Consider the following 24,584-nt stretch of genomic DNA (forward strand, 5'->3'; position numbering starts at 1 on the left):
GGGATCTATTCACAGGGCAAAGGTAGGGGAGGGACATTAAAGTGGGCAGACTAGATGGGCCGTGGGCCCTTATCTGCCGTCTATTTCTATGTTTCTATGTTACATTTCAGGTATCTGTCGCAGCTCTAGGGAGACGCATATATAGATGCTTAAACTCCCATAAGGCTACTTCCTGGCAAAAATCATGCCCAGCCTTGGGGGAGCTTAGATGTCTATGCGTTTTCTTAGATCTGTGACAAAAGCCTACTGTGTAGGCCTGCCTCAGGGAGCTTTGTTCAGAAAACGTATCCCAATTGGCTGCCAGATGGCAGTTGGTCATCTACTCCCGCCTACAATCAGGAGGCCCGTTTATAGAATCAGCCCCGCAGTGCAGTTTGGATGCAGTTTACATTCTAAATTTTTAAGTCATTTCATTTAGTTTATTGTTATATTGTTTGTTTGTGTTGTGTTTGGTTTTCTTCAAAAATTTTCAATTAAATATTATTGGAAAAAAAAAGTCCTTTAAACAAACATGAGGTCATATTTGACACATGATGTAAGCTCCTAGTATTTGGGTTCCAGATATTTCCAATCCTTTGTGATGGTCATAAGGCACAGTTCAGGATCATCTGAGATTCCTAGGCTAGGTTTTCTGCACAATCCATTCAAACTTAAGGAAAGAGAGACCTACACTGAAATACAATGAAAATGGAACAGGCACTGTGCCTAGCATGAGATGAATGATGACATTTCATACATATTGTAGAAAAATTAGTGTTTTGTACGGCTGAAAGTGAAACAGAAGCTAAACTGTAGACAGCACTTTTTCCAAACCATTGAGTTAGTTCAGTTAATAAACCTGTTCACTTATGAAAAATTGCACCACCTTCAAAGCTTCAGTTCTTGTATCTCTCATTTCATTCATCCCTTCCACATTTATTCTCCGCAATTAAACTTAGAAACAAAGGAATTAAGACCATGACAGATTAAACGATACCTTTCTAAAGGTAAGGGAGTTTTATTAACATTGATTTGTTCTAAAACTAAGTACCGTATATACTCGAATATAGGATGTTCTATATTCGGGTCATCATACAATGAAGACCTGACCCCCCTCCCGGACGTTGCAGGCCTGAACCGGCCAGTTGTATGACTTGGTAGGCTGGGACAGGTGGGATCCCTCCTGTTTCCCGTCCCAGCCGACTAACAATTTTTTTAATACCACCACCCCCCTCCCCCCGCGCTTACCTTTTATGCCGTTTTTAATCGCTGGTGGTCCAGCGGTGTATGGGGCAGGAGTAATCTTTCCGCAACTTGCCCTGTGCTGAGCCTCTCCATCCCTGGTTCCCATTTTGCGGCCAGCAGTGCACCCGACGTCCGAGCTTTTCGTGCTTCCTGCTTGGCCCAGCGCTGCTGTCTGAATAGCTGCCGCCAATTCTCGCGGGATGAGCCCTCTGAATGGGGGCATTGGTGAAGTGTAGATGCGTGGTCGCCGCAGAGCCTAGGGGGTCCTCAAGAACCTTAGTACAGGGCTTTACCCTAGATTTTCTGAGTCTTATGTGGATTGCCTATTTGAACTGCCGAGGGTCCTCAGCATCTGCATTCAGTTTGACGGAGGCGGTAACACAGAGGATCTCCCATTAGCATACACCCCGACATAGAATGCCTAAGAGTGTTGGAATTTTTAACACCGCAGCCAGAGCCTAATGCGGCTTCATAAAAGGGGTCCTATGTTTTTACTGCTTTCCAAAATCCCAGCAAATCATTAATCTCACAGAGAAATGAACCTGATTCCTTAATTTTGTAATGTTGAAACAGTAAGCTCCTGTATGAACACTAGTCTAAGGTAAATGATATAGCTGAGGGCACACACAAGCACTTCTCATTCTGTGAATGCAAGGGGCCTGATTCTAGTAATGGCACCTACATTGGCCAGCGCCTCCAAAAACGGTGTCAGCCGTGTGTCAATCACACGTAGACACCAGTAAAACAATCATGATTTATGTCTACCAAAGGCACCAGTAATGTAGGCCAAGGTTTTAAATTCAGAAAGAACCCCCTGCTTAGCCACAAAGTCAAGTAACTGAGCTAAAATTGCTTTCTTTAAAACTTTGGATAAAAAAGGTAGATTTGAAACAGGCCTAAAATTACTCAGCAGGTCTGGATCTAATATAGGTTTTTTCAAGATTGGTTGAACTACTGCATTCTTCCAAATCTCAGGAACTATACCCAGCCTCTGAGATTCATTAATTAAAGGCAGAATAGACTTCAACATTGCACCCTTCACAAATAATAATAAAGAAGAGGGGCATGGATCAAAAATTGAAACTGACGGATGCAAAGAATCCACTATTTTTCCTAAGTCCTCATGTGAGACATCTTGAAATTGATTCAAGTTGACGTCACTAGATTTCCCGCTGAGATCTGAATCAAAATTATTTAACGCCAGATTTTCCACATCCACTGATCGTACCTCTAAATTGAAATTTGAACACATTTTATCCATTTTTTTCCTGAAATAAAAAGTAGGCAAGATCTCGCAATTCGTATGTAGAAGCAATAAACAAATTTTTAGTCAAAACAAAATTATTTCTAGATCTGTCTGGAGTTTTCAATAGCAACTGCGAATAACAGACTTATTGCCTCATAACTAACTGACTTATACTCATCTGACAATTGTTTCCAAACACACCTGTCATTAGCAGCTTGTGCTCTCAGCCTTCCTCACATGTCTTTTTAGAATCCTAAGTTGGTTATTAAACTAAGGAGAGAAAAACTTATGAAAATTTGATTTAACTATTTCCATGGAAACCAGGCGCATGTACAATTGTTGGACACCTGCTTAAGAACAGTCATAAGAGCATTGATCTACCTTCAGCTGATATACTGGCTGGTGTGTTTATTAATAAAATTCTGATGTTACAAAATTCTTTAGGTTCATCTCTGACCCCTGTTCCAGTCTGATTTGCATGACACCATGGTATCTTTCATGAATGTGTCAGTCTGGTCATCCTTTGATCTACCTTCACTAACCTAAAGAGACTTTAGTGTTACCTCAACGCTTGACCATATGAAACCTATCATATTCTTGATTCTGTACCATCTGACTAGATCAAATCACCCACTCAGTGCCTTGTACATTTTGTTTTCTCTATCATCTGCCATCTTTCCTCAGGGCACATTCTGGAAGAGAGCTGTGAATTGTCCTCATGAAGGAACCTTCCCTGGATCCTTCCTTCCCAACAAACTATAGACCTGTGTCTAATCAAACTATTGGAGAAGATTGTCTTCCAACAACTATTGTCTCATATCAAACATCTACTTGTCCTACAACCATAATAAACAGGCTTCCGTTCTTTTCTTAGTACAGAGACTATTTCAACAGCTCTTCTCGATGATTTAAATGCTATTCTCGACACTGGTAATATTGCTTTGGAAGTTTCTCTTGATCTGTCAGCCACTTTCGATTTACAGTATTTGATCATACTCTTCTACTGACTCTTCTCAGCTTAGCTGGCTCATGTTGACTTTTCTCTATTTCAGGCCTGTTTGAGGTGTTTTGGCAGATTGGCTAAAAAAACATCAGCTCATACTCAGTCCATTAAAAAAACTAACTCATTGGATAACTAGTCCACTTTCTCAACCTTCACAGATTTCAGTTCTTTTTGGAATGCCTATCCCAGCAGTTACAAGTTTGCAATGTCTTGGGGTAATTCTGGACTCCAGATTATCTTTTCACAAACATGTTCTCCGGTTGTTTTTTCTACTTTATGCAGACTTCAATTCCTGTTCTCTTTTCTTGACTCTGATTCTTTCCATATACTAATCCAGGCTCTAGTAAACTCTAGAATTGATTACTGTAATTCAGTATTCACAGGTATCTTATTCCCTCAGCTTAAGTGTCTTCAGACTCTGCATAGTACAGCCATTCATCTTCTTTGCCATGCTTATTGTTTTGACTATCTTGACACCTCTTTTTATTTGTCTTCACTTAAGCCAATAATTATTGTCATATCTGAACACATACTCGTTAGCATTGTGATAAACCAAATCCAAGAACAGAACAATCACTGGTCTTTCAGAAATAAAATAAAAGTGATTTTCAGCATTGCAACACCACATCACTGTACTGGTCTCATCTACCCAAAAAAACACTTTATCCCAGGACAAGCAGGCAGGTATTCTCACTAGTGGGTGACGTGATCCAACGGAGCCCCGATGTGGATGCTCACAAGCAGTCTTGCTTGAAGAAACTTGAAGTTTCGAGTCGCCCGCACCACGCATGCGCGAGTGCCTTTCCGCCCAGCGCAGGGCGTGTCTCCTCAGTTCTTACTTTTCCGCGGAGCCGAGAAGTCCGTCTTCAACTCTCTGCGTGAAGTTCGTTCACTTGTGCCTTCTAAAGTCCGCAGTTTTGGGTTATTTTTCTCTTAATCGCTGATTTTTGTCGTCTTTTCTTCCATCCGTTCGACCGGGGAGGCCACGTGGCTGCAACCCCGCAGCTTCGATCTTGCGGCAGAGCTTTTCCGGCCTATGTCCCGGCCTATTACCGGTTTAAAAAAGTGTGCCAAGTGCCAGCGCGCGATTTCGCTGACGGACCTTCATCGACGGACCCTCATCGGTGTCTCGGGCCTCAACACCTTCCGAAATCGTGCCGGCCTTGCTCCACACTTACAGCAATCTGGTTAAGGAAAAGTTTTGCATACTGACCCTGGCATCTCTGTATCCTCTCCTCGAGCAGAATGACTGGTTATGCTCTCTGGATCTCAAAGAGGCCTACACACACATTCCCATTCATCCGGCCTCCCGTCCATACCTCAGATTTCGGGTGGGACATCTTCAATACTGAGTGCTCCCTTTCGGTCTGGCATTGTCACTCAGAGTCTTCACCAAGTGTCTGGTTGTGGTGGCCGCAGCACTCAGGAACCATGGTCTTCAGGTGTTTCCCTACCTGGCGACTGGCTCATAAAGGATTCCACGTCTCAGGGAGTCGTCCTGGCGACTCAGCGCACTATCTGGTTCCTGCAGAGTCTGGGGTTCGAGATCAACTTTCCAAAATCTCATTTACAACCTTCCCAGACACTTCCCTTCATCGGCGCTGTTCTGGGTACTATCCAGCTCAGAGCATTCCTCCCTCCACAACGTCTGGAAGCTCTTCTTCGTCTTTGTCATTCAGTGTCCTCTCGCCTGTCCATCTCGGCGAGACACATGATGGTTCTTCTGGGCCACATGGCCTCTACAGTACACGTGACTCCTTTTGCCAGACTTCACCTCAGAATTCCTCAGTGGACCCTGGCATCTCAATGGACGCAGGTTTCCGACCCTCTGACTCGACACATCCAGGTCACTCCTGCTCTGACACAGTCTCTTCACTGGTGGATGCTCTCTTCCAATCTATCCAGAGGCTTACTCTTCCATACGCCCCCCATCAGAAGGTGCTCACGACCGACTCTTCGACTTACGCTTGGGGGACTCATCTGGATGGTCTCCGCACTCAAGGTTATTGGACCAGTACGGACTGCCAATGCCACATCAATCTTCTGGAGCTCAGGGCAATTTTAAATGTTCTCAATGCTTTTCAACATCTGCTTCACGACTGTGTGGTCCTCATTCACACGGACAACCAGGTCGCATGTATTATGTCAACAAACAGGGAGGCACAGGATCTGCCTCCCTCTGTCAGGAAGCTCTGAAAGTTTGGGATTGGGCAATTCGCCACAACACCTTCCTCAACACTGTCTACATTCAGGGGGCGGACAATGCCTTGGCGGACAACTTGAGTCATCTTCTGCAGCCTCACGAATGGACTCTCCATTCCACGTCCCTTCATCACATCTTCTCTCTGTAGGGAACGCCTCAGATAGACCTCTTTGCAGCCCCCCACAACTTCAAGCTGCCTCAGTTCTGCTCCAGGATCTACACTCCTCATCGCCTTGAGGCAGATGCTTTTCTTCTGGACTGGACGAATCTCTTTCTATATGCGTTTCCTCCATTTCCTCTCATTCAAAAGACTCTGGTCAAGCTGAGGTCCGACCATGCCACCATGATTCTGATTGCTCCACGGTGGCCCAGGCAACCTTGGTACTCCCTTCTACTTCAACTCAGCAGCAGGGAGCCCTTCCTTCTTCCAGTGTTTCCATCGCTGCTTACACAGCATCAGGGATCTCTGCTTCATCCCAATCTGCAGTCTCTCCACCTGACAGCTTGGTTCCTCTCAACGTAACTCCTCTCCAGTTTTCGCAAGCTGTGAGGGATGTTTTGGAAGCTTCACGGAAGCCTGCTACTAGACAATGCTATCACCAAAAATGGACTAGATTTTCTACTTGGTGTTTTTCTCATCATCAGGAGCCTCAACATTCCTCCTTATCTTCAGTTTTGGACTATCTTTTGCACCTTTCTCAAACTGGCCTCAAGTCTACATCGATACAAGTCCATCTGAGTGCAATTGCTGCTTTCCATCAGCCACTTCAAGGGAAACGTCTCTCTGCTCATCCTGTGGTTTCCAGATTCATGAAAGGACTTTTCCATGTCAATCCTCCTCTCAAACCGCCTCCAGTGGTTTGGGACCTCAATATTGTTCTTTCTCAGCTTATGAAACCTCCATTTGAACCTATTGACAAGGCTCATCTGAAGTATCTCACTTGGAAAGTTGTGTTTCTCATTGGCCTCACTTCTGCTCGTCGAGTTAGTGAGCTTCAAGCATTGGTTGCGGATCCACCTTTTACAGTGTTCCATCATGACAAGGTGGTTCTTTGCACTTATCCGAAATTCCTTCCTAAAGTTGTCTCGGAGTTTCATCTCAATCAATCCATTGTTCTTCCAGTGTTTTTTCCAAAGCCTCATTCTCATCCTGGAGAATCAGCTCTTCATACTCTGGACTGTAAGCATGCTTTGGCTTTCTATCTGGAACGAACCAAACCGCACAGAACTGCTCCTCAACTTTTCATCTCCTTTGATCCGAACAAGTTGGGACGTCCTATCTCAAACGTACCATCTCCAATTGGATGGCGGCTTGTATCTCTTTCTGCTATACCCAGACTGAATTACCCCTTCCCAGTAAAGTCACAGCCCATAAGGTCAGAGCTATGGCAGCTTCTGTAGCTTTCCTCAGATCTACACCTATTGAGGAAATTTGTAGAGCTGCTACATGGTCCTCGGTTCATACCTTCACTTCTCACTATTGTCTGGATGCTTTCTCCAGATGGGATGGACAGTTTGGCCAAACAGTGTTACAGAATTTATTCTCCTGAGTTGCCAACTCTCCCACCATCCCCTTGTGGTTAGCTTGGAGGTCACCCACTAGTGAGAATACCTGCCTGCTTATCCTGGGATAAAGCAATGTTACTTACCGTAACAGTTGTTATCCAGGGACAGCAGGCAGCTATTCTCACGTCCCACCCACCTCCCCTGGGTTGGCTTCTCTGCTAACTTTCTGAACTGAGGAGACGCGCCCTTCGCTGGGCGGGAAGGCACTAGTGCATGCGCGGTGTGGGTGACTCGAAACTTCGAGTTTCTTCAAGCAAGACTGCTTGTGAGCGTCCGCATCGGGGCTCCGTTGGATCACGTCACCCACTAGTGAGAATAGCTGCCTGCTGTCCCTGGATAACAACTGTTACGGTAAGTAACATTGCTGTTTGGCAATGCTGGAAGGGCTGTCCACGTGCAGAGCATAAGGGCTATTTTTAATCTGAATGATGCAACAGGGAAAGTAAATATCAGTTGATAAAAAGGTGAAACAACTGCCAAGTAAGTTCAGTCAAATTTATGCAACAGACAGATAAAGGATAAGAAATGTTCAGAAGATTGTATAAGCTGAGCATGGTTCATGGTTTGGAAGTCACAGATAGAAGAGAGTTTCCCTTTCAGAATTCTTAAATAAGCATTTCAGTGCAGTTAATGTGAAAGTTTGAAATTAAGAACATAAAAATAGCCTTACTAGGTCAAACCAAAGGTTCATCTAGCCCAGTATTCTGTCTTCACGGTGGCCAATCCAGGTCACAAGTACCTGGCAAACCCCCAAATAGTAGCAACATTCCATGCTACTGATGGAGAATAAGCAGTGGCTTCTCCCATGTCTGTTTCAATATCAGACTATGGACTTGTCCTCAAGGAACTTGTCCAAACCTTTTTTTAAAATCAGCTACGTTAACTGCTCTTACCACATCTTCTGGTAATGTGTACCAGAGCTTAAATATCCTATGAAAAAGGTCTTAAAAAGTATCGAGTGTCCTGTAGTCTTTATAATTTTTGATGGAGTAAAAAATCAATCCACTTGTATCCATTCTACACCACTCAGGATTTTGTAGATTTCAATCATATCTCCCCTCAGCTGTCTCTTTTCCTACTACTATACTACTACTTATCACTTATAAGCTGAAGAGCCATAAACAATAACCTCTTTAGTTTTTCCTCATATGAGAGGAGTTCCATCCCTTTTATCATCTTGGTCGCTCTTCTTTATAAGATAAAACAATAATGGAGTTATTTTGTCCATTAGTTGTGATTATATGTATTACAGATGTCATAAAATGATCATTTTAGGGCCAGACCAACTAGATCATGGCAATCTCTGCTGGAGATGGTGCAGAGACGAGCAATGAAGCTAATAAAAGGTATGGAGAACTTGGAATACGAGGAACGACTTAAGAGACTGGGATTGTTCTCCCTTGAGAAAAGGAGACTGCGAGGGGATCTGATCGAGACTTTCAAAATACTGAAAGGAATTGACAAAATAGAGCAGGAAAAAAAATTATTTACAATGTCCAATGTGACACGGACAAGAGGACATGGACTGAAGCTAAGGGGGGAAAAGTCCAGGACAAATATCAGGAAGTTCTGCTTCACGCAACGAGTGGTGGACACCCGGAATGCTCTCCCAGAGGAGGTTATTGCGGAATCCACCTTTCTAGGATTTAAAAGCAAACTAGACGCACATCTCCTTACGAGAGGCATAGAGGGATATGGGTGACTAAAATTACGCCAGGTGTACACCTGGCTGGGCCTCCGCATGTGCGGATCGCCGGACTTGATGGACCGAAGGTCTGATCCGGAGATGGCAGTTCTTATGTTCTTATCTCAAACTACATGGACTAGTATAAGAATGTGAAAATCCAACTCAAAGTCAATACCGGTGATATTACAATTTCAATTTTTTAAAAAAATGCATGCATTCATTTATTTAATATTCTGCCTATCGACATGCTGCTACATGGATAACAATTGCACATTCACATTAAATAAAACTGTAATTAATTAGATCTTATCTTGACATTATTCCATTCAAATTATTGGTGCAATCCTTAGGGCTCCTTTTACTAAGCTGCGTTAGCGTTTTTAGCGCACACAGCATTTTAGCGCGCACTAAACCCATGCTACACGGCTAGAACTAACGTCAGCTCAATGCTGGCATTAAGGTCTAGCGCGTGCGGCAATTTAGCGTGCGATATTCCGTGCGTTAAAGCCCTAATGCAGCTTAGTAAAAGGAGCCCTTAGTTTAGAATATTTTGGATTATTGCAATATTGCCTATTTTGCAGGTCACAAAAACATTTCTGTAGACTGTGCAAAATTTAAAATGCAGCTGTTCAATTAAGACCAAGTGACATCTTATTATCGAAGGTTACATGGGCTTCCTATTGAGGCAAGAGCAATTTTCAAATTTGGATGTATTTGCTATAAGGTGTCACATGGTCTAGCACCCAGTTATCTTTTGGAATATTTTTTGTTCGATGCATATCAACTCTACTTTATTTGCTTTTCCATCTGTAAAAGGTTGTTTATATAAGAGATATTTTCAACGATTATTGTCTTTTCAACCTCCTAACTGAGATGCTGATTTTTGCCTATTAATGTCTGATTCAACGACTCTCGTATCTACATTTCAGAAAGCTTTTGAAAACTTATTTGTATGTAAAAATTCTGGATGATTGATATAGGGCGGTGTTAACGCACGCGACTTTTCATCACGCGTTAACCCCCTGCGCTGGCCGAAAAACTACCACCTGCTCAAGAGGAGGCAGTAGCAGCTAGCACGGCTGGCGGTTTAGCGCATGCTATTACGCGCGTTAAACCGCTAGCGCGGCTTTGTAAAAGGAGCCCATAATGTATTTCATTGTTAATAAAAACAAAAACTGTGAATACAGATGTTCTGGAGATAATTTATTAAACACTGGCATATAAAACCATGAAAATTCAATTTAAAAAGTACAATGATAAAAAATACTGTGATAAAAATCCAACCGGACCCTACACGGTCCGTGTTTCGGCGAACACGCCTTCCTCAGGGGTCCAATGGTTTGCAAACTCTCATATAAAATCGTCTAACTACATCCAGCCGTCTGATCGTCCAGACCGCTAAGTCATCCATCTTTATACCCCATTTTCATTCAAAAATCCGTCCAAGTCAAAAACGTCTAGAAAAAGACCTGGGTATGGGAGGGGCCAGTAAAGTGATGGACTGGACACCCAGACATGGCATCAGAGTGAATGTCAAAAAAAGAGTGCCACATAAACATCTCACTACAACTCCCTTATAGATCATAGTGAGCCCCCCAAAACACCTCCAGAACCTACTAGACCCACCTATCTACCACCCCAATAGCCCTTAAGGCTGCAGGTGCCACTTATATGGCAGTATAAAAGGGTTTTGGGGTTTTTTTTGGGGGTGCACATGTTTCACCATGAATGCAGTGATTAGAGTAGCTTATTGGCCTGGGTCCTCCTCTCCATGGTTCACTAACCCACCCCCAAGACCACTTAAGCTACCTCTGTGCAGCTCTACCAAGCTTTCCTATGTCAGGCTGCCAGGTGCTGATGTTCTGGAAGCAGATATGTAAAGTTGTTATTACGATTTTTATGGGGGTGGTGGTGGGGTTAGTGATCACTGCAGCAGTGTGTGGGGGGGTCTGTACTTTGTGTCTGCAGTAGTTATCTGGGCACTTTGGATACCTTCTGTGGACTTAGACCTGGTTTTAGATGGCCTAAGTCATAATGTCCAAGTTCCATCTAGGCAGTGTTGTAAAACTTTTGGTTATACATGCAGTATCTAGGATGACCCACGTCCCGCCCAAATCCCGCCCTCACCACTCCTCCTAAAACGCCCCTTTTAGCTTTGGGCATACTGCAGCACTGTGAAGGCCTAAGTCATTTTTAGATACGTCTAAAACCCGGTTCGATTATCGGCACTTGGCCGACTTGTCTCACTGATCGTCTTAAGTGCCGATTTAGGCCGGTTTTTAGACGTATTTCCGTTTCGATTATGAGCCCCATACTGTACAAATGAAACTGAACGAGTCCAAAACAAGGTTACTTTGGCTTGGCCCAAAATTAGAGCAGCTACCATTCTGTTGCCTTCAGGATCCCCACTGCAGATTGAATTCTCAAGTAAAGTTCTGGGTGTCATTATAGATTCAACGACCATCTTAATTCTCTGGTAAAAAAAAAAAAAAAAAGTTTTTTTAGTCTCCATATGTTGAGGAAAGTGAGATCCTGTTTCCATCATCAACACTTTACTGTCCTTGTTCAATCAATCCTTTCGAGGCTGGATTTTTGTAATTTGGTCTATTTAAGCTTGACCAAGAAAAGTTCTCAAAGACTTCAGCTGATCCAGAATACTGCTGCTAGGCTGATCTTTGCAAAAAGTAAATTTGATCACGTCTCTCCACTCCTGCAAAAACTTCATTGGCTTCCAATAATTTCCAGGGTTTATTTGAAAAGTGCCTGCTTAACATTTAAGATCTTGCATGGCATCCTTCCTCCTTTAATTCCCCTGTCTTGGAATTCTGTAAGATCTGACATTACCAGATCTACTCAAAAATTTAAATTGTCCTTTCCTACGCTGAAAGGCGTTACCTACATTGGCAAATTAGGGAAGTCTCTACTTTTCAAAATTACTGAACTGTGGAATGATTTTCCTATTCAACTGCGCGATCTAGGCTCTTTCCAACCATGTCGAAAACATCTGAAAACTTGGCTATTTTCAAAGTTGTAAATTCCGCTTCTCTCCATACTATTCCAAATGGTTCATAGACAACGGCGCGAAAGACAAAGGCGCGCCCAGACAATTGAGCGCAGTGCGGAGGCGCAAGCCGCTCAAACTTACTGTTTTTAGGGGCTCCGACGGGGGGTTTTGTTGGGTAACCCCCCCACTTTACTTAATAGACATCGCGCCGGTGTTATGGGGGGTTTGGGGGGTTGTAACCCTCCACATTTTACTGTAAACTTAACTTTTTCCCTAAAAACAGGGAAAAAGTAAAGTTTTCAGTAAAATGTGGGGGGTTACAACCCCCAATCCCCCCACAATGCCCCCACAACGCGGCGCGATGTCTATTAAGTAAAGTGGGGGGGTTCCCCCCCACGCCCCCCCATCGGAGCCCTAAAAACAGTAAGTTTGAGCGGCGCGTGCCTCTGCGCTGCGCTCAATTGTCTGGGCGCGCCTTTGTCCCGGCGCGCTTTTGACCTGACACCATTCCAAATCCATATTGTATCTGTTCTCCTTTCTAATTTTCTTGTAAACCGTGCCGAGCTCTACTGTTATAGAGAAGATGCGATATATAAGCCTAAGGTTTAGTTTAGTTTAGCCCTGTGCAAGAGTCTTCTTCATTTTCAATCTTGAGAGTCAGGCAGGTTGTAAGGAACCTGCCTGCCTCTTGCAATCGAAAGCACAAATTTGTAGCAGCACTTTCCACCTGCAGTTCCTCTACAGCTCAAAGCAGTGTCAGGTCAAAAGCGCGCCGGGACAAAGGCGCACGCAGATAATTGAGCGCAGTGCGGAGGTGCACGCCGCACAAAATTACTGTTTTTACGGCTCCGACGGGGGTGTGGGGGGTGTGGCGGGGGGAACCCCCCACTTTACTTAATAGAGATCACGCCGCATTGTGGGGGCGTTGTGGGGGGTGTGGGGGTTGTAATCCCCCACATTTTACTGAAAACTTCACTTTTTCCCTGTTTTTAGGGAAAAAGTTAAGTTTACAGTAAAATGTGGAGGGTTACAACCCCCCACAACGCCGGCGCGATCTCTATTAAGTAAACTGGGGGGGGGGCTCCCCAACAAACCCCCCGTCGGAGCCTCTAAAAACTGTAATTTTCTTTGGTGCGCGCCTCCGTCTTGCGCTCAGTTGTCGGCGCGCGCCTTTGTCTTTCGCCAACTTGTCTATGAACCGCTCAAAGCTGCTTAGCGGAAATGCTGATTCCTATATTCCACTGCCCTACTCATGCCATAGGCTGCCTTCAGTGAGGTGCCAGCACTGTTTTCTAACACACAAAAGATAAAGCATCCTGCATCAGAATATTATTTGTCACTTGCGTCCGTGTTCATATTAAAATCTGGTTGAAACTGAAGTAGCCTTTTCTTTGCTCATAATCTGTTGCCTTGTCAGATTCCTGGCCTTGAGGTTGTAAAATACAGCCGTCAAAAGCCATTTTACTACTGAATTAATACTACTATTTCGCATATTTGGTCATGAAAGACAGCAAACTTTACTGTGAGCAATCGCTGAAAAGGTCCTTTGTTATGTGATCTATAGAAGAATCCTTGGCCCGCCGCCCAATTAGTAGCGATGGTTTTCTACACTTGTAGAAATTGAAGAAATCCCTATCCACTATTTCATATTTGCTGTTTCTTTCTTATCTGCTACGAGTCACCCACCCAGAGGTTAACAGGGTTTCTAGGACTATTTCAGTTTATCGGAATCGTAGCTGTGTGTAGTAGGCTGTTGCCATATCAGCTGATCAGAATCCTTAACAAGGTCAGAATCCAGTTAATATTTAAATACAGAAACTAACTTAAGGCATAATCTTATGTGGCAATGTGAGCATTTTTTTTAATTTTAGCAATAATCTTTCCATATCTTTTTTTCCCCCTGTCATTCAGGGCTTTGCCCAGTCTTTCAACAGGCTTACTTTACATAGAAGACCTTTTCCGCTTTTACTATTTTGTTAAAAAAAAACCTTGACATTAGAGAGCCAAGTTAATATTTAACCCGGATAGATGGGCTGCCCTGTATGAATTGAGTGCAATGATACACGGCATCACAACACTTCTGAGCCAGCTGTTCCAGGACTAGGAGTTGGAGCTGAGAGAAAGCATTTCCCCCCGTCTACAATAATAGCCATGCTTCACCATCCCTTTTGCAGCTCTTCAGAAACAAGGTAGGAAGCATTTGTTAATGGCATCACCTAATCTGCTCTAATAAACTGAACTCAGCAAGTATAGGCAAAACAAAAGGGACAGATAAGAACAATCGGTTTGGAATTCTGAGTAAATATAACTTTGCATTAAGTATCTCAATGGACAAAATGTTAAAAATATTCAATTACCATTATCAAGAAAAAGAAGTAACACGGGGCTCCTTTTACAAAGGAGGGAAATGCTGCTGGTGAGAAAAGGGGGCTGGGGCTGAAAGGGAAAAGATGCGAGAAGGAGGCTGGGGAGGGTAAAAATGGGTTTGGAGCTGGGGCTGAAAATGGGGGGGGGACATGTGAGGGAAGGAGGCTTTACTAGCACCCGTTAATGTAACGGGCTTGAAAAAGGAACGGAGGCCTACTGCTGGACAGGGGGAGCAGGAAAGAGGTGCTGCTGGTAAGGGGAAGAGGTGCTGATGGACAGGGGGGGGGGGGCGGAAAGGAAGGGAGGCCTACTGTTGGACAGGGGGAACAGGAAAGAGGTGATGATGGACAGGGGGGAGGTAAACAAAGGGAGAAGGGCTGCTGCTGGATAAGGGGAGCAGTGAAAGAGTGGTGGTGGACACAGGGGAAGTAAAAGGAAGGGAGAATGGACAGGGGGAGCAGGCAAGGGATGGTGGTGGACAGCCAAGGAAAAATAAAGAAAGAAATACAGAAAGCGGCTAAGGAGAGAGAGAGAGAGAGAAAGAAATAAAGAGACACACCCACACATATATTCTAGCACCCGTTAATATAACGGGCTATAAGACTAGTTTCCTAATATTACTCTTGAATCTACCACCTCTCAATCTCAAATTATGCCCTCTGGTTTTACCATTTTGCTTTTTCTGGATACATGGAAAGGCATAATCTGCTAATGAGATTAAATTCCTATAAATTACTACCAGCTTGGGGGCTGTTGTCACAGTTGCACATTTTTAATGCTTCTAAATGCCACACGGGTAGCAGCATTCACTCTTTTTGCTTGCTCACAATTACTTCACCAGAGAACACGAGTTGATGGCACCTAATAACAACGAACCTAATGAAATAATGTAATCCCTGGATATGGACAGGCTCTTCTAAATTGTAAATTGCATTGAACCCCAAGTTTATTTAAAATTTTCTATGCCACCCTAGGGAGAACCTTCAAGGCGGCTTACAATCTAAAACATATTTAAAATGCACAATATACAAAAAATAATCACATTTTTTAAAAAAAAAAATTTTTTTCAAAAAAATTAACATCAATGATATGCTTTTGTCTCCTTCTGGGGCATATTAGTGATTCATAAATACTATTGTAATGTAATGCTGCAGAATACAAGTAAAAAGCAGCTCTGGCATACTGAAACTTATGCATAATCATTTATGCCAGGTCAAAGACTAAAACGGTTAGGGTTCTTCAGCTTGGAAAAGAGACAGCTAAGGGGAGATATGAATGAAGTCTACAAAATCCTGAGTGGAGTAGAATGGGTACAAGTGGATTGATTTTTCAGAAAGACTAGGGGGCACTTGAAGTTACAGGGAAATACTTTTAAAACCAATAGGAGGACATTTTTTTCACTCAAAGAATAGTTAAGCTCTGGAACGCTTTGCCAAAGGTTGTGGTAAGAGCGGATAGCGTAGCTGGTTTTAAGAAAGGTTTGGACAAGTTCCTGGAGGAAAAGTCCATAGTCTGTTATTGAGAAAGACATGGGGGAAGCCACTGCTTGCCCTGGATCGGTAGCATGGAATGTTGCTACTTCTTGGGTTTTGGCCAGGTACTAGGGACCTGGTTTGGCCACCGTGAGAATGGGCTACTGGGCTTGATGGACCTTTGGTCTAACCCAGTACGGCTGTTCTTATCCTCTTACGTCTGCCAAGTAAGGACAATCAAGCCACTGTAGCATCACTGATGAGGTTGGTTCTGAGGCACTGTGTAATGAGGCATTATGACATCACAGTCTCAGCTCTGGAATGTTGCTCTCATTGGGGTTCCGGAATCTTGCTATTCTTTGAGATGTTGGAATATTGCTACTGCTTGGGTTTTGGCCAGGTACTAGTAACCTGGATTGGCCACCGTGAACTTTATGGACCATTGGTCTGACCCAGTAAGGCTTTTCTTATGTTCTTATGTGAGTGAAGTATAGGACAATCAAGCCATTGTAACATCACTGATGAGGTTGGCTCTGAGGCACTGTGGAATGAGGCATTATGACATCACAATCTCAGCTCTGGAATGTTGCTCTCATTGGGGTTCCGGAATCTTGCTATTCTTTGAGATGTTGGAATTGCTACTCCTTGGGTTTTGGCACGGTACTCGTGACCTGGATTGGCCACCGTGAGAACGGGCTACTGGGCTTGATGGGCCATTGGTCTGACCCAATAAGGCTATTCTTATGTTCTTAAGTTACACCATGCAGCACATCTCTACTACTACTTATCATTTCTTGAGCACTAGGAGATGTGCGTAGCACTGAACACATTATCTGGGGGATTCTATAAATGGCGCCTAATGTTAGACGCAAATTCCGTGCCTAACTTTCAATGCAGAAATGCGTTCTAAGGGATGCACCAGAATGGGGCTGAAAGAGCAGACTGGCATAGAAATACGCTTCCAAGCCCAGTTACAGGATAGTGATAAAGTATATTCATGTGCAAAAAAGAAGGGGCGCGCATGCATGCGACAGGAGGGGGCAAGGAAGTAGCAGATGACGGGAGGAGGGGCACCACTGCCCCAGGCTTCACTCACCCTCTACACCACTGGGGTCAAGGAGAAATGAGAAACCAAACAGGCTAGAACGATTTAAGGAGAGGTGCCCAAATATAACACATCAAATTATGCCTGTGCAGAAGGATAAAATAAAAGGTGCGGAGAGAGGAGGAGCGAGGGGGAAGAAGAAATTAGGGGAAAGTGAAACTATTGAGGGGAAAGAGCATGGTGTAGATAGATCAGTGTCTCTCACACTGTGTGCCCCAGCACATTGGTACGCCCCAAAGAAATTCCATGTGTGCCACGAGAGATTCCCTTCATAAGTGTACTCTAGAGTAAGAACATAAGAATTGCCGCTGCTGGGTCAGACCAGTGGTCCATCATGCCCAGCAGTCCGCTCACGCGGCGGCCCTTAGGTCAAAGACCAGCACCCTAACTGAGACTAGCCCTATCAACGTACATCCTTGTTCAGCAGGAACTTGTCTAACTTTGCCTTGAATCCCTGGAGGGTGTTTTCCCCTATGACAGACTCCGGAAGAGCGTTCCAGTTTTCTACCACTCTCTGGGTGAAGAAGAACTTCCTTACGTTTGTACGGAATCTATCCCCTTTCAACTTTAGAGAGTACCCTCTCGTTCTCCCTACCTTGGAGAAGGTGAACAACCTGTCCTTATCTATTAAGTCTATTCCCCTCAGTACCTTGAATGTTTCGATCATGTCCCCTCTCAATCTCCTCTGTTCGAGGGAGAAGAGGCCCAGTTTCTCTTATCTTTCGCTGTACAGCAGCCCTTCCAATCCCTTAACCATCTTAGTCGCTCTTCTCTGGACCCTTTCGAGTAGTACCGTGTCCTTCTTCATGTACGGGGACCAGTGCTGTACGCAGTACTCCAGGTGAGGGCGCACCATGGCCCAGTACAGTAGCATGATAACCTTCTCTGATCTGTTCGTGATCCCCTTCTTTATCATTCCTAGCATTCTGTTTGCCCTTTTTGCTGCTGCCGCACATTGCGTGGACGGCTTCATCGCTTTGTCAATCAGAACTCCCAAGTCCCTTTCCTGGGAGGTCTCTCCAAGTACCGCCCCGGATATCCTGTATTCGTGCATGAGATTTTTGTTACCGACATGCATCATTTTACACTTGTCCATGTTGAATCTCATCTGCTATGTCGATGCCCATTCCTTGAGCCTGATTATGTCACGTTGCAGATCTTCGCAAGCCCCCTGCGTCTTCAGTACTCTGAATAACTTCGTGTCGTCCACAAATTTAATCACCTCGCTCATCGTACCTATGTCCAGATCGTTTATAAAGATGCTGAAGAGCACGGGTCCAAACACCGAGCCCTGTGGCACCCCACTGGTGACGCTCTTCCAGTCCGAGTATTGTCCATTTACCCCCACTCTCTGTTTCCTATGCTCCAGCCATAGTAGATGAAATGTACATTGCATGCACAAGTCTGTCAATGTTATGAGCATCTGTGTTTGTAAGGATACAACCGCATCATTCTTTGACGTGATTGGTCCTTGAAAACTAACGGCAAGCAATTTTATTTTTATTTTTTATGCAGGAGTTATCCTAAGGCTTTGTTACCATTTAGATCTTATCATTGTGAACTTGGGGGCTCCTTTTACTAAGGTGCGTTAGTGTCTTAGCGCATGGAATAGCGCGTGCTATATTGCCATATGCGCTAAACCTTAACACCAGCATTGAGTTGGCGTAATTCTAGATGCGTACCGTGCGGTGTAGCGTGTGGTAATTTCATGTGCGCGCTCAAAATGCTAGCGCACCTTAGTAAAAGGAGCCCTTGGATTTTCATCTCTGACAGAAATTAAATTGAAAAAAACGAGAACGACTGCGGATGATGGATGATGAAATGTGTGTTTGCTTATTGACTATTGAGCCGCTTTTTGAGTTAATTTGCCCTCAAAAACAAGCACATCCATTGCATTGATTAGCAATTCTATTCTATCACCGTTGTTACAATTACACATACATATTTTAAAGAACTTTGAAATTATATATAGCCAACAAAAAGTTAAATTTGAGAATTATTTATTTAGTTATAATGTGCCGTGAAAAACATTTGCTCTGTTTGATGTGCTGGAGCTAAAAAAGTTTGCGAGACACTGGTGTAGATAATGGACTGAGGAAGAGAGGGACTCTTTTTGAAGAAAAGTGCTATGAGTGGCCTGAATGGAGGGAGGGAAGGAAGGAAGGAGAGAAAGTATGATGCTGACTAGAGAATGACACGGTGAGAAAATTCATCACCGTCCCCGTCCCCGCGGATAACCGCGGGAAATAATCCCATGTCATTTTCTAGTGTCTATTTCAACCTCAGTCCTTCTATACCAGCATTCTTCAAAGCAAAGCTTGCGGGTCAGTGGTTGTGGCCATTCATACTCTGATTCTTATGTGAGCCAAGGATAATGAAGCCATTGTGACATCACTGATGTTATTGGCTCTTAGGCACTGGTGGAATGAGGCATTATGACATCACAATATCTGCTCTGGATACCAGAGACTGTCATTCTGTAGTGTCTGTTTCAACCTCAGTCCTTCTACACCAGCATTCTTCAAAGCAAAGCTTGCGGGTCAGTGGTTGTGCCCAATTATACTCTGATTCTTCCTTCTCTCCTTAAAGAATGACATGAAGATGGTTTCCCGCGGTTATCTGCGGGGATGGGAACGGTGATGAATTTTGTCACCGTGTCATTCTCTAATGCTGACAAGCTGCAAGGAAGAGGAGAGAGTGGCAGGACCCTAGCTTTTGATTTGTCCACAATACTTGCCTTACTGTTGACATTTAGATTCAAGCTGGTCATTCCCCAAAGTATTTTGTTTTTCCAAAGTTTTTGGTTTTAATTTGCTGGGAAAGGGGAAATTTGTTGCGAGTTATGATTTCAGCACCCCCAATCGTTTTCAAAAGTTGGTTCCTATGGTCTCATTCAAGATAAACACGGGGCAGCTCTGTTTGTAAACTCCTCTTTATGGCATCATCTAATAGGCAAATTTTCTCTGCAGCCGGCTCAAGGATTGGTTGCTGCCTTACCTTGACTTCCTTTTATGGCATTAGAGCAATGTTCATGACCACCAGCTCTTTGCTCTGTTGAAAGCTGCCTAATCCTGCCAGCGCCAGTTTAGGGCTTCGTTTTGAAATGCTTTGGCATGTGATATTTATTAGCTCTCGTAAACTCAAATCTATGATTTGTCTTCATTTTGGCAAGCGGCTTCTCACCTAATGATCCCAATAATTCAATTCACGGTGGCAAATTCTGAAAGGGAGAAGGAAACAAGGAACTGTTCTTTGTTTTGTTAACGTGCATGTGGAAGTAACATTAGCTGTTTAGATTGTAAGCTCTTTCAAGCAGGGACTGTTTTCTTCTTTGTGACTGTGTACGTCTAGTAGCGCTATAGAAATAATTCATAGTAGTAGTAGTAGTGTGAAGAGTTTCAGTCTTTGGGAAGCAGAGCTGAGCTTGTGATGTCATAATGCCTCATTCCACCAATAAGAGCCAACTTCCTCAGTGATGTCACTATGGCTTGATTGTCCTGTACTGCCCTCTGACCTCCAACCCAGCCAGCTGATTAACTGTTCCCCTTAACTGTATCCATGACATCCCTGTTTGGCTATCTTGCCTGTTTAGATTGTAAGCTCTTTCAAGCAGGAAGTGAAGCACATTTGATTAGTAGCACTTGAGAATAGAAGGGTGGGGGGATTGGAGAGATGGGATGGAGGTGGGTGTAATGGGAGGTTGTTGGTAGATATATTAATATAGACTCATAGCCATAGGCACAAAATTCAAGAAATGCTTTAATGCATAGGATTTTTATTGAGTATCCACTCAATTCAGAGTTTAATGCAGAGGGATTAAAATAAACATTTGAAATTTGTCTTTCTGGTTTTTTATCTGACCGCACCTGAAATACAGCACCTAGCCCAGGCAGCCAGATGGAAAAATATTTATGATACATTTGAGTCCCTGTAATTTGCAGAAATAAACTTACACTGTTGTATTCATTAGAAATGTACTTCTTTTGTGGCCTCTAATGTCATGCTAACGTTGTTGGCAGAGTGAATGATCAAATAAGGCAAGCCAGAAAAATGTTCACGGTCCAAACTTCTTTTGCAGGTTTGTCGATGTAAAGAAAAAGAAGACAAACTGCCAGCAAAAAGACAAAGAGAACTGGTCTGCAAACCCCAGAGTGAGTATTTTTTTTACATTTTAAATCCTGCTTCACAATAAATAATTTTAGCTGCATGGACAGCCTGGAGGTAAAGCAGCAATACAGTATAATCTCGATATAACAGACTCGCTTTTTAATGGAACCTCGTCTATAGCAGACGAGGTTCGCTGGTCCCGGCTGTGCGCCTTTATAAACATGCAGAAAATCATTGCATATAGCAGACTTGCATATAACGGACTTTCGCATTTAACGACAAACAATTTGGTCTCCAGAGCCACTTTTAGCTATAGTTTTGTTCGGCTTTAATGGAAATGCAGGCTCCGCCTACAAAGCGTGTGGCATGCCGGTGATATAGTATCAAAATGCAGCCCAGAAGAAAATGACAGATTATTTTTCTTTCCAGTACAGTATGACATAATGCTTTAGAACAGGGGTGTCCAACCTGCGGCCCAAGGGCCGCATGCAGCCCCGTGAAGTATTTTGTGCGGCCCCGGTCGAAGACAATGCAGTGCTTTCCTCTGCTGCCCCTGGTTGTTTACCGTCTTGCCGGCTCCCTCCTCTGTCTTGCTGCAGCGTTTGTGTGTTTGTACGGCCCCAGAAACATTTTTTTCAGCCAATGCGGCCCAGGGAAGCCAAAAGGTTGGACACCCCTGCTTTAAGAACATCTTTTAGTGTTCTGGATTTGCAATCATTTCGTGCCATACCAATGTTTTGCTTAGTTTTGTTATTGATGTTGCTGATATGCTTGTGCCGTGACTGTGGTTCATTGATTGCACATTGTTTCAGTTGACCTAAATAAAGTTTAAAAAAAAATGCAACTCTGGATATTACGGATTCTGGATATGATGGACTGTTTTTCCAGGTCCCTTGAAGTCCGTTATAACGAGATTATACTGTACTAACTAAAACATTGATTCTAAACCTGTTTTTTTTTGGGGGGGGAGGTCTTGGACCACTTTTGGAACCAGATGAAAGGTGTGGAACCCATTCCCAGAAAAATACAGAGAACCATCCCCTCACACTTATACTCATACATATCTGTTAGCAGGTATGAGCTCACACAAACTGTTTGCATGCATTGCTTCCTTTAGATGCAAATCTATCTCATGCATATTTATTATGGATATCCTGAAAACCTGACCTGGCTCCGGCTCTCGAGGATCGGAATTGCCTACCTCTGCCCTAGATCAACAGTTATCTATGAAAAGTCAGGTTGATGCCGTGACCCGAAAGGGCTTCCACACCTTATGGAAACTTTGAACCATCCGATCTTACTTCGACATTTCTGCATTCAGATTTTTATTACCGAGCCCATTGGATTACTGTAACAAAGAAAAAACACTGCCAGATTGAGAATTATCCAAAATGCCGCGGTTAGGCTTATTTACGGCTTGAGGAAATACGATCATTTGATGCCCTTTTATCGAGCACTGCATTGGCTCCCGGTGGAGGCTCGCATAGTTTTCAAACTGGGCTGCATGTATTACAAGGCTGCATACGGTCAGGCGTCTTCGTACTTGGTGGCTTCATTTTCCATTGCCTTTTATAAAAACACCAGAAGGTCTCATGCCCTCTTTATATTTCCATCTGTTAAGGGCTGAAAAAGTAAAAAAAAATACCATGCTTGTACTCTTGTTTTCAGGCAGCTTTCTATGATAAGGACTTTTAACAGCTTTTGTTTTCATCCCACTCTTGTCCACATTTTAGAAAACAATTAAAAACACTCCTTTTTTCTAAGTTTATAACTAACTAGATTCCTTTTACACGATGTCCTCCTAATTTGTACTTTCCTTATTAATCTTTTGTAAACCGCATTGACCTTTACGGCTATACGGTCTAGAAATCCGATGTTATGTTATGTTATGTTATTGATGCTACAGTATATTTGGGATGAAGCTTTCTGAGGACTTACATTTCCAGGGAGAAGAAGTGAAAGCATTTTTCTCATGTGCACAGAGAACTAAATCGGGAGCTTTGGGCTCAAATACCTGTTCCTGGTTATCTCTTACTTTTTTACCCTTAAGAGGTAAAACGATTAAGAGGCTCATTTTCAATGCACTTAGGCACACAAAGTACCATAGGTTACTAAATGCTTTGAAAATGAACCCCTGTGACATCTAGAATAAAATGTTGCTTTCTTTTGTTTTTAGGGATCCATCAAACCCAGGCAGCCTTGTTATCACAGTGATTTAAACTGTCCAGTCTGCCTCCAGACAGCAACTTTCCCAGTAGAAACCAACTGTGGACACTTATTTTGTGGTGAGTGTTAGATTATAGCATGCATTTCATCCTTATCTTCATTTTGAAGTACGATATTTATAATTCTTTTTGGCTAGGGTCCAATAACTGTAGGTCTTTTAAGGAGTCAGAAGGTAGGGTGTTAATCCTCTCCCATCCCCCCTCCACTGTACATGTTCTCAATCTCAGTAAAAAGCTAGACCGCTCTCAGCTCACAATCAGACCTTACATTTAGGGGTCCTTATACTAAGCTGCAGTAAAAAGTGGCTTTAGTGGGGTTTTCCTGGACGCTGAAGCCATTTTTACTTTAGCAATAAAATGGCCAATTTCCTATTTGTTTATATATTTTTTTTTCATATTAATGGCCATGTACAAGGGTGAATCAAAAATTAAAGGCAATTTCTTACTTTTATTTCTTGGCATTTAAGCTGTTAGTCCAATCACTGGTATTAAGTCATCTCGACTATTATAATATAGGGTTCATAGTCATTCGCGCGCGGGACTTCGGCGCGCCGATATTACAGCGAAGAAAAATCGGCGCAAGACCCCAGTGTGCCGCCTAAAAAGTTACTTTTAAAGAGCTCCGACGCGGGGTGTAAGTGGGAACGCCCCTCCCCCCCAGTTTACTTCATACTCTTCGTGCTGCCATTGGGGGAGGGTTGGGGGTTGGAACCCTCCATTATAGAGTAAACAACTTTTTCCCGATTTTTTTAGGAAAAAGTTAAGTTTTCTCTATAATGTGGGGGGTTGCACCCCCCCCCACCCCCAACCCAACGGCAGCGCGAAGAGTATGAAGTAAAGTGGGGTGGTTCCCTCCCCCACACACCCCCGTCGGAGCTCTTTAAAAGTAACTTTTTAGGCGGCGCGCTGGGGGTCTTGTGCCGAATTGTCTGCGCTGCAATGTCGGTGCGCCGAAGTCTCGCGCGCTTTTGTCCCGTCACCTAATATAGTCTACTTGGCAGGCGTCATAAAAATTACGTATTTCCAAGCTGCGAATTATAAAGAACACCGCAGCTAGACTTATATTCCTCTGCGGCAATAACAGTCCAAAAGAGATCATTGTTAAATCCAATATTAAAACTTTACTGGGAAAGAAAAATCCTAGTTTCTAATGTTTCTCGACAGCTTACACTTTTCTCAGTGTTCTCTCTCACTGCTTATGTTGCCCCTTCTCAACAGAACCAGGTGCTCTATTAAGCTTGGGGGAAGGGCCCAGAACCAGCTGGTTCCTATGTTATTGGTACTGGTACTGTTAGGTACCTTTAAGTTCCTGCTTGGTTTATATGCTATAGATTAACCCCCTCTTCTACGAAACCGCGCTAGCGTTTTTTAGCAC

General features: G+C 43.5%; 1 protein-coding gene across 1 annotated transcript in view; it reads left to right on the forward strand.

Annotated features, from left to right (window-relative positions):
* The first annotated feature begins 14,036 nt into the window (after nt 1–14,036).
* The window catches only part of LOC117346029 (E3 ubiquitin-protein ligase RNF170-like), a 30,103-nt gene continuing 19,555 nt past the window's right edge, over nt 14,037–24,584 (forward strand). Inside the window, exons 1-3 of the mRNA XM_033915248.1 lie at nt 14,037–14,122; nt 20,956–21,028; nt 23,161–23,269. Coding sequence (XP_033771139.1) covers nt 14,085–14,122; nt 20,956–21,028; nt 23,161–23,269 — 220 coding nt within the window. The 5' untranslated portion in view covers nt 14,037–14,084. The remainder of the gene's footprint in view (nt 14,123–20,955; nt 21,029–23,160; nt 23,270–24,584) is intronic.

This window comes from Geotrypetes seraphini, chromosome 12 (assembly GCF_902459505.1).
Source record: "Geotrypetes seraphini chromosome 12, aGeoSer1.1, whole genome shotgun sequence".
In the NCBI taxonomy this organism is placed as follows: domain Eukaryota; kingdom Metazoa; phylum Chordata; class Amphibia; order Gymnophiona; family Dermophiidae; genus Geotrypetes; species Geotrypetes seraphini.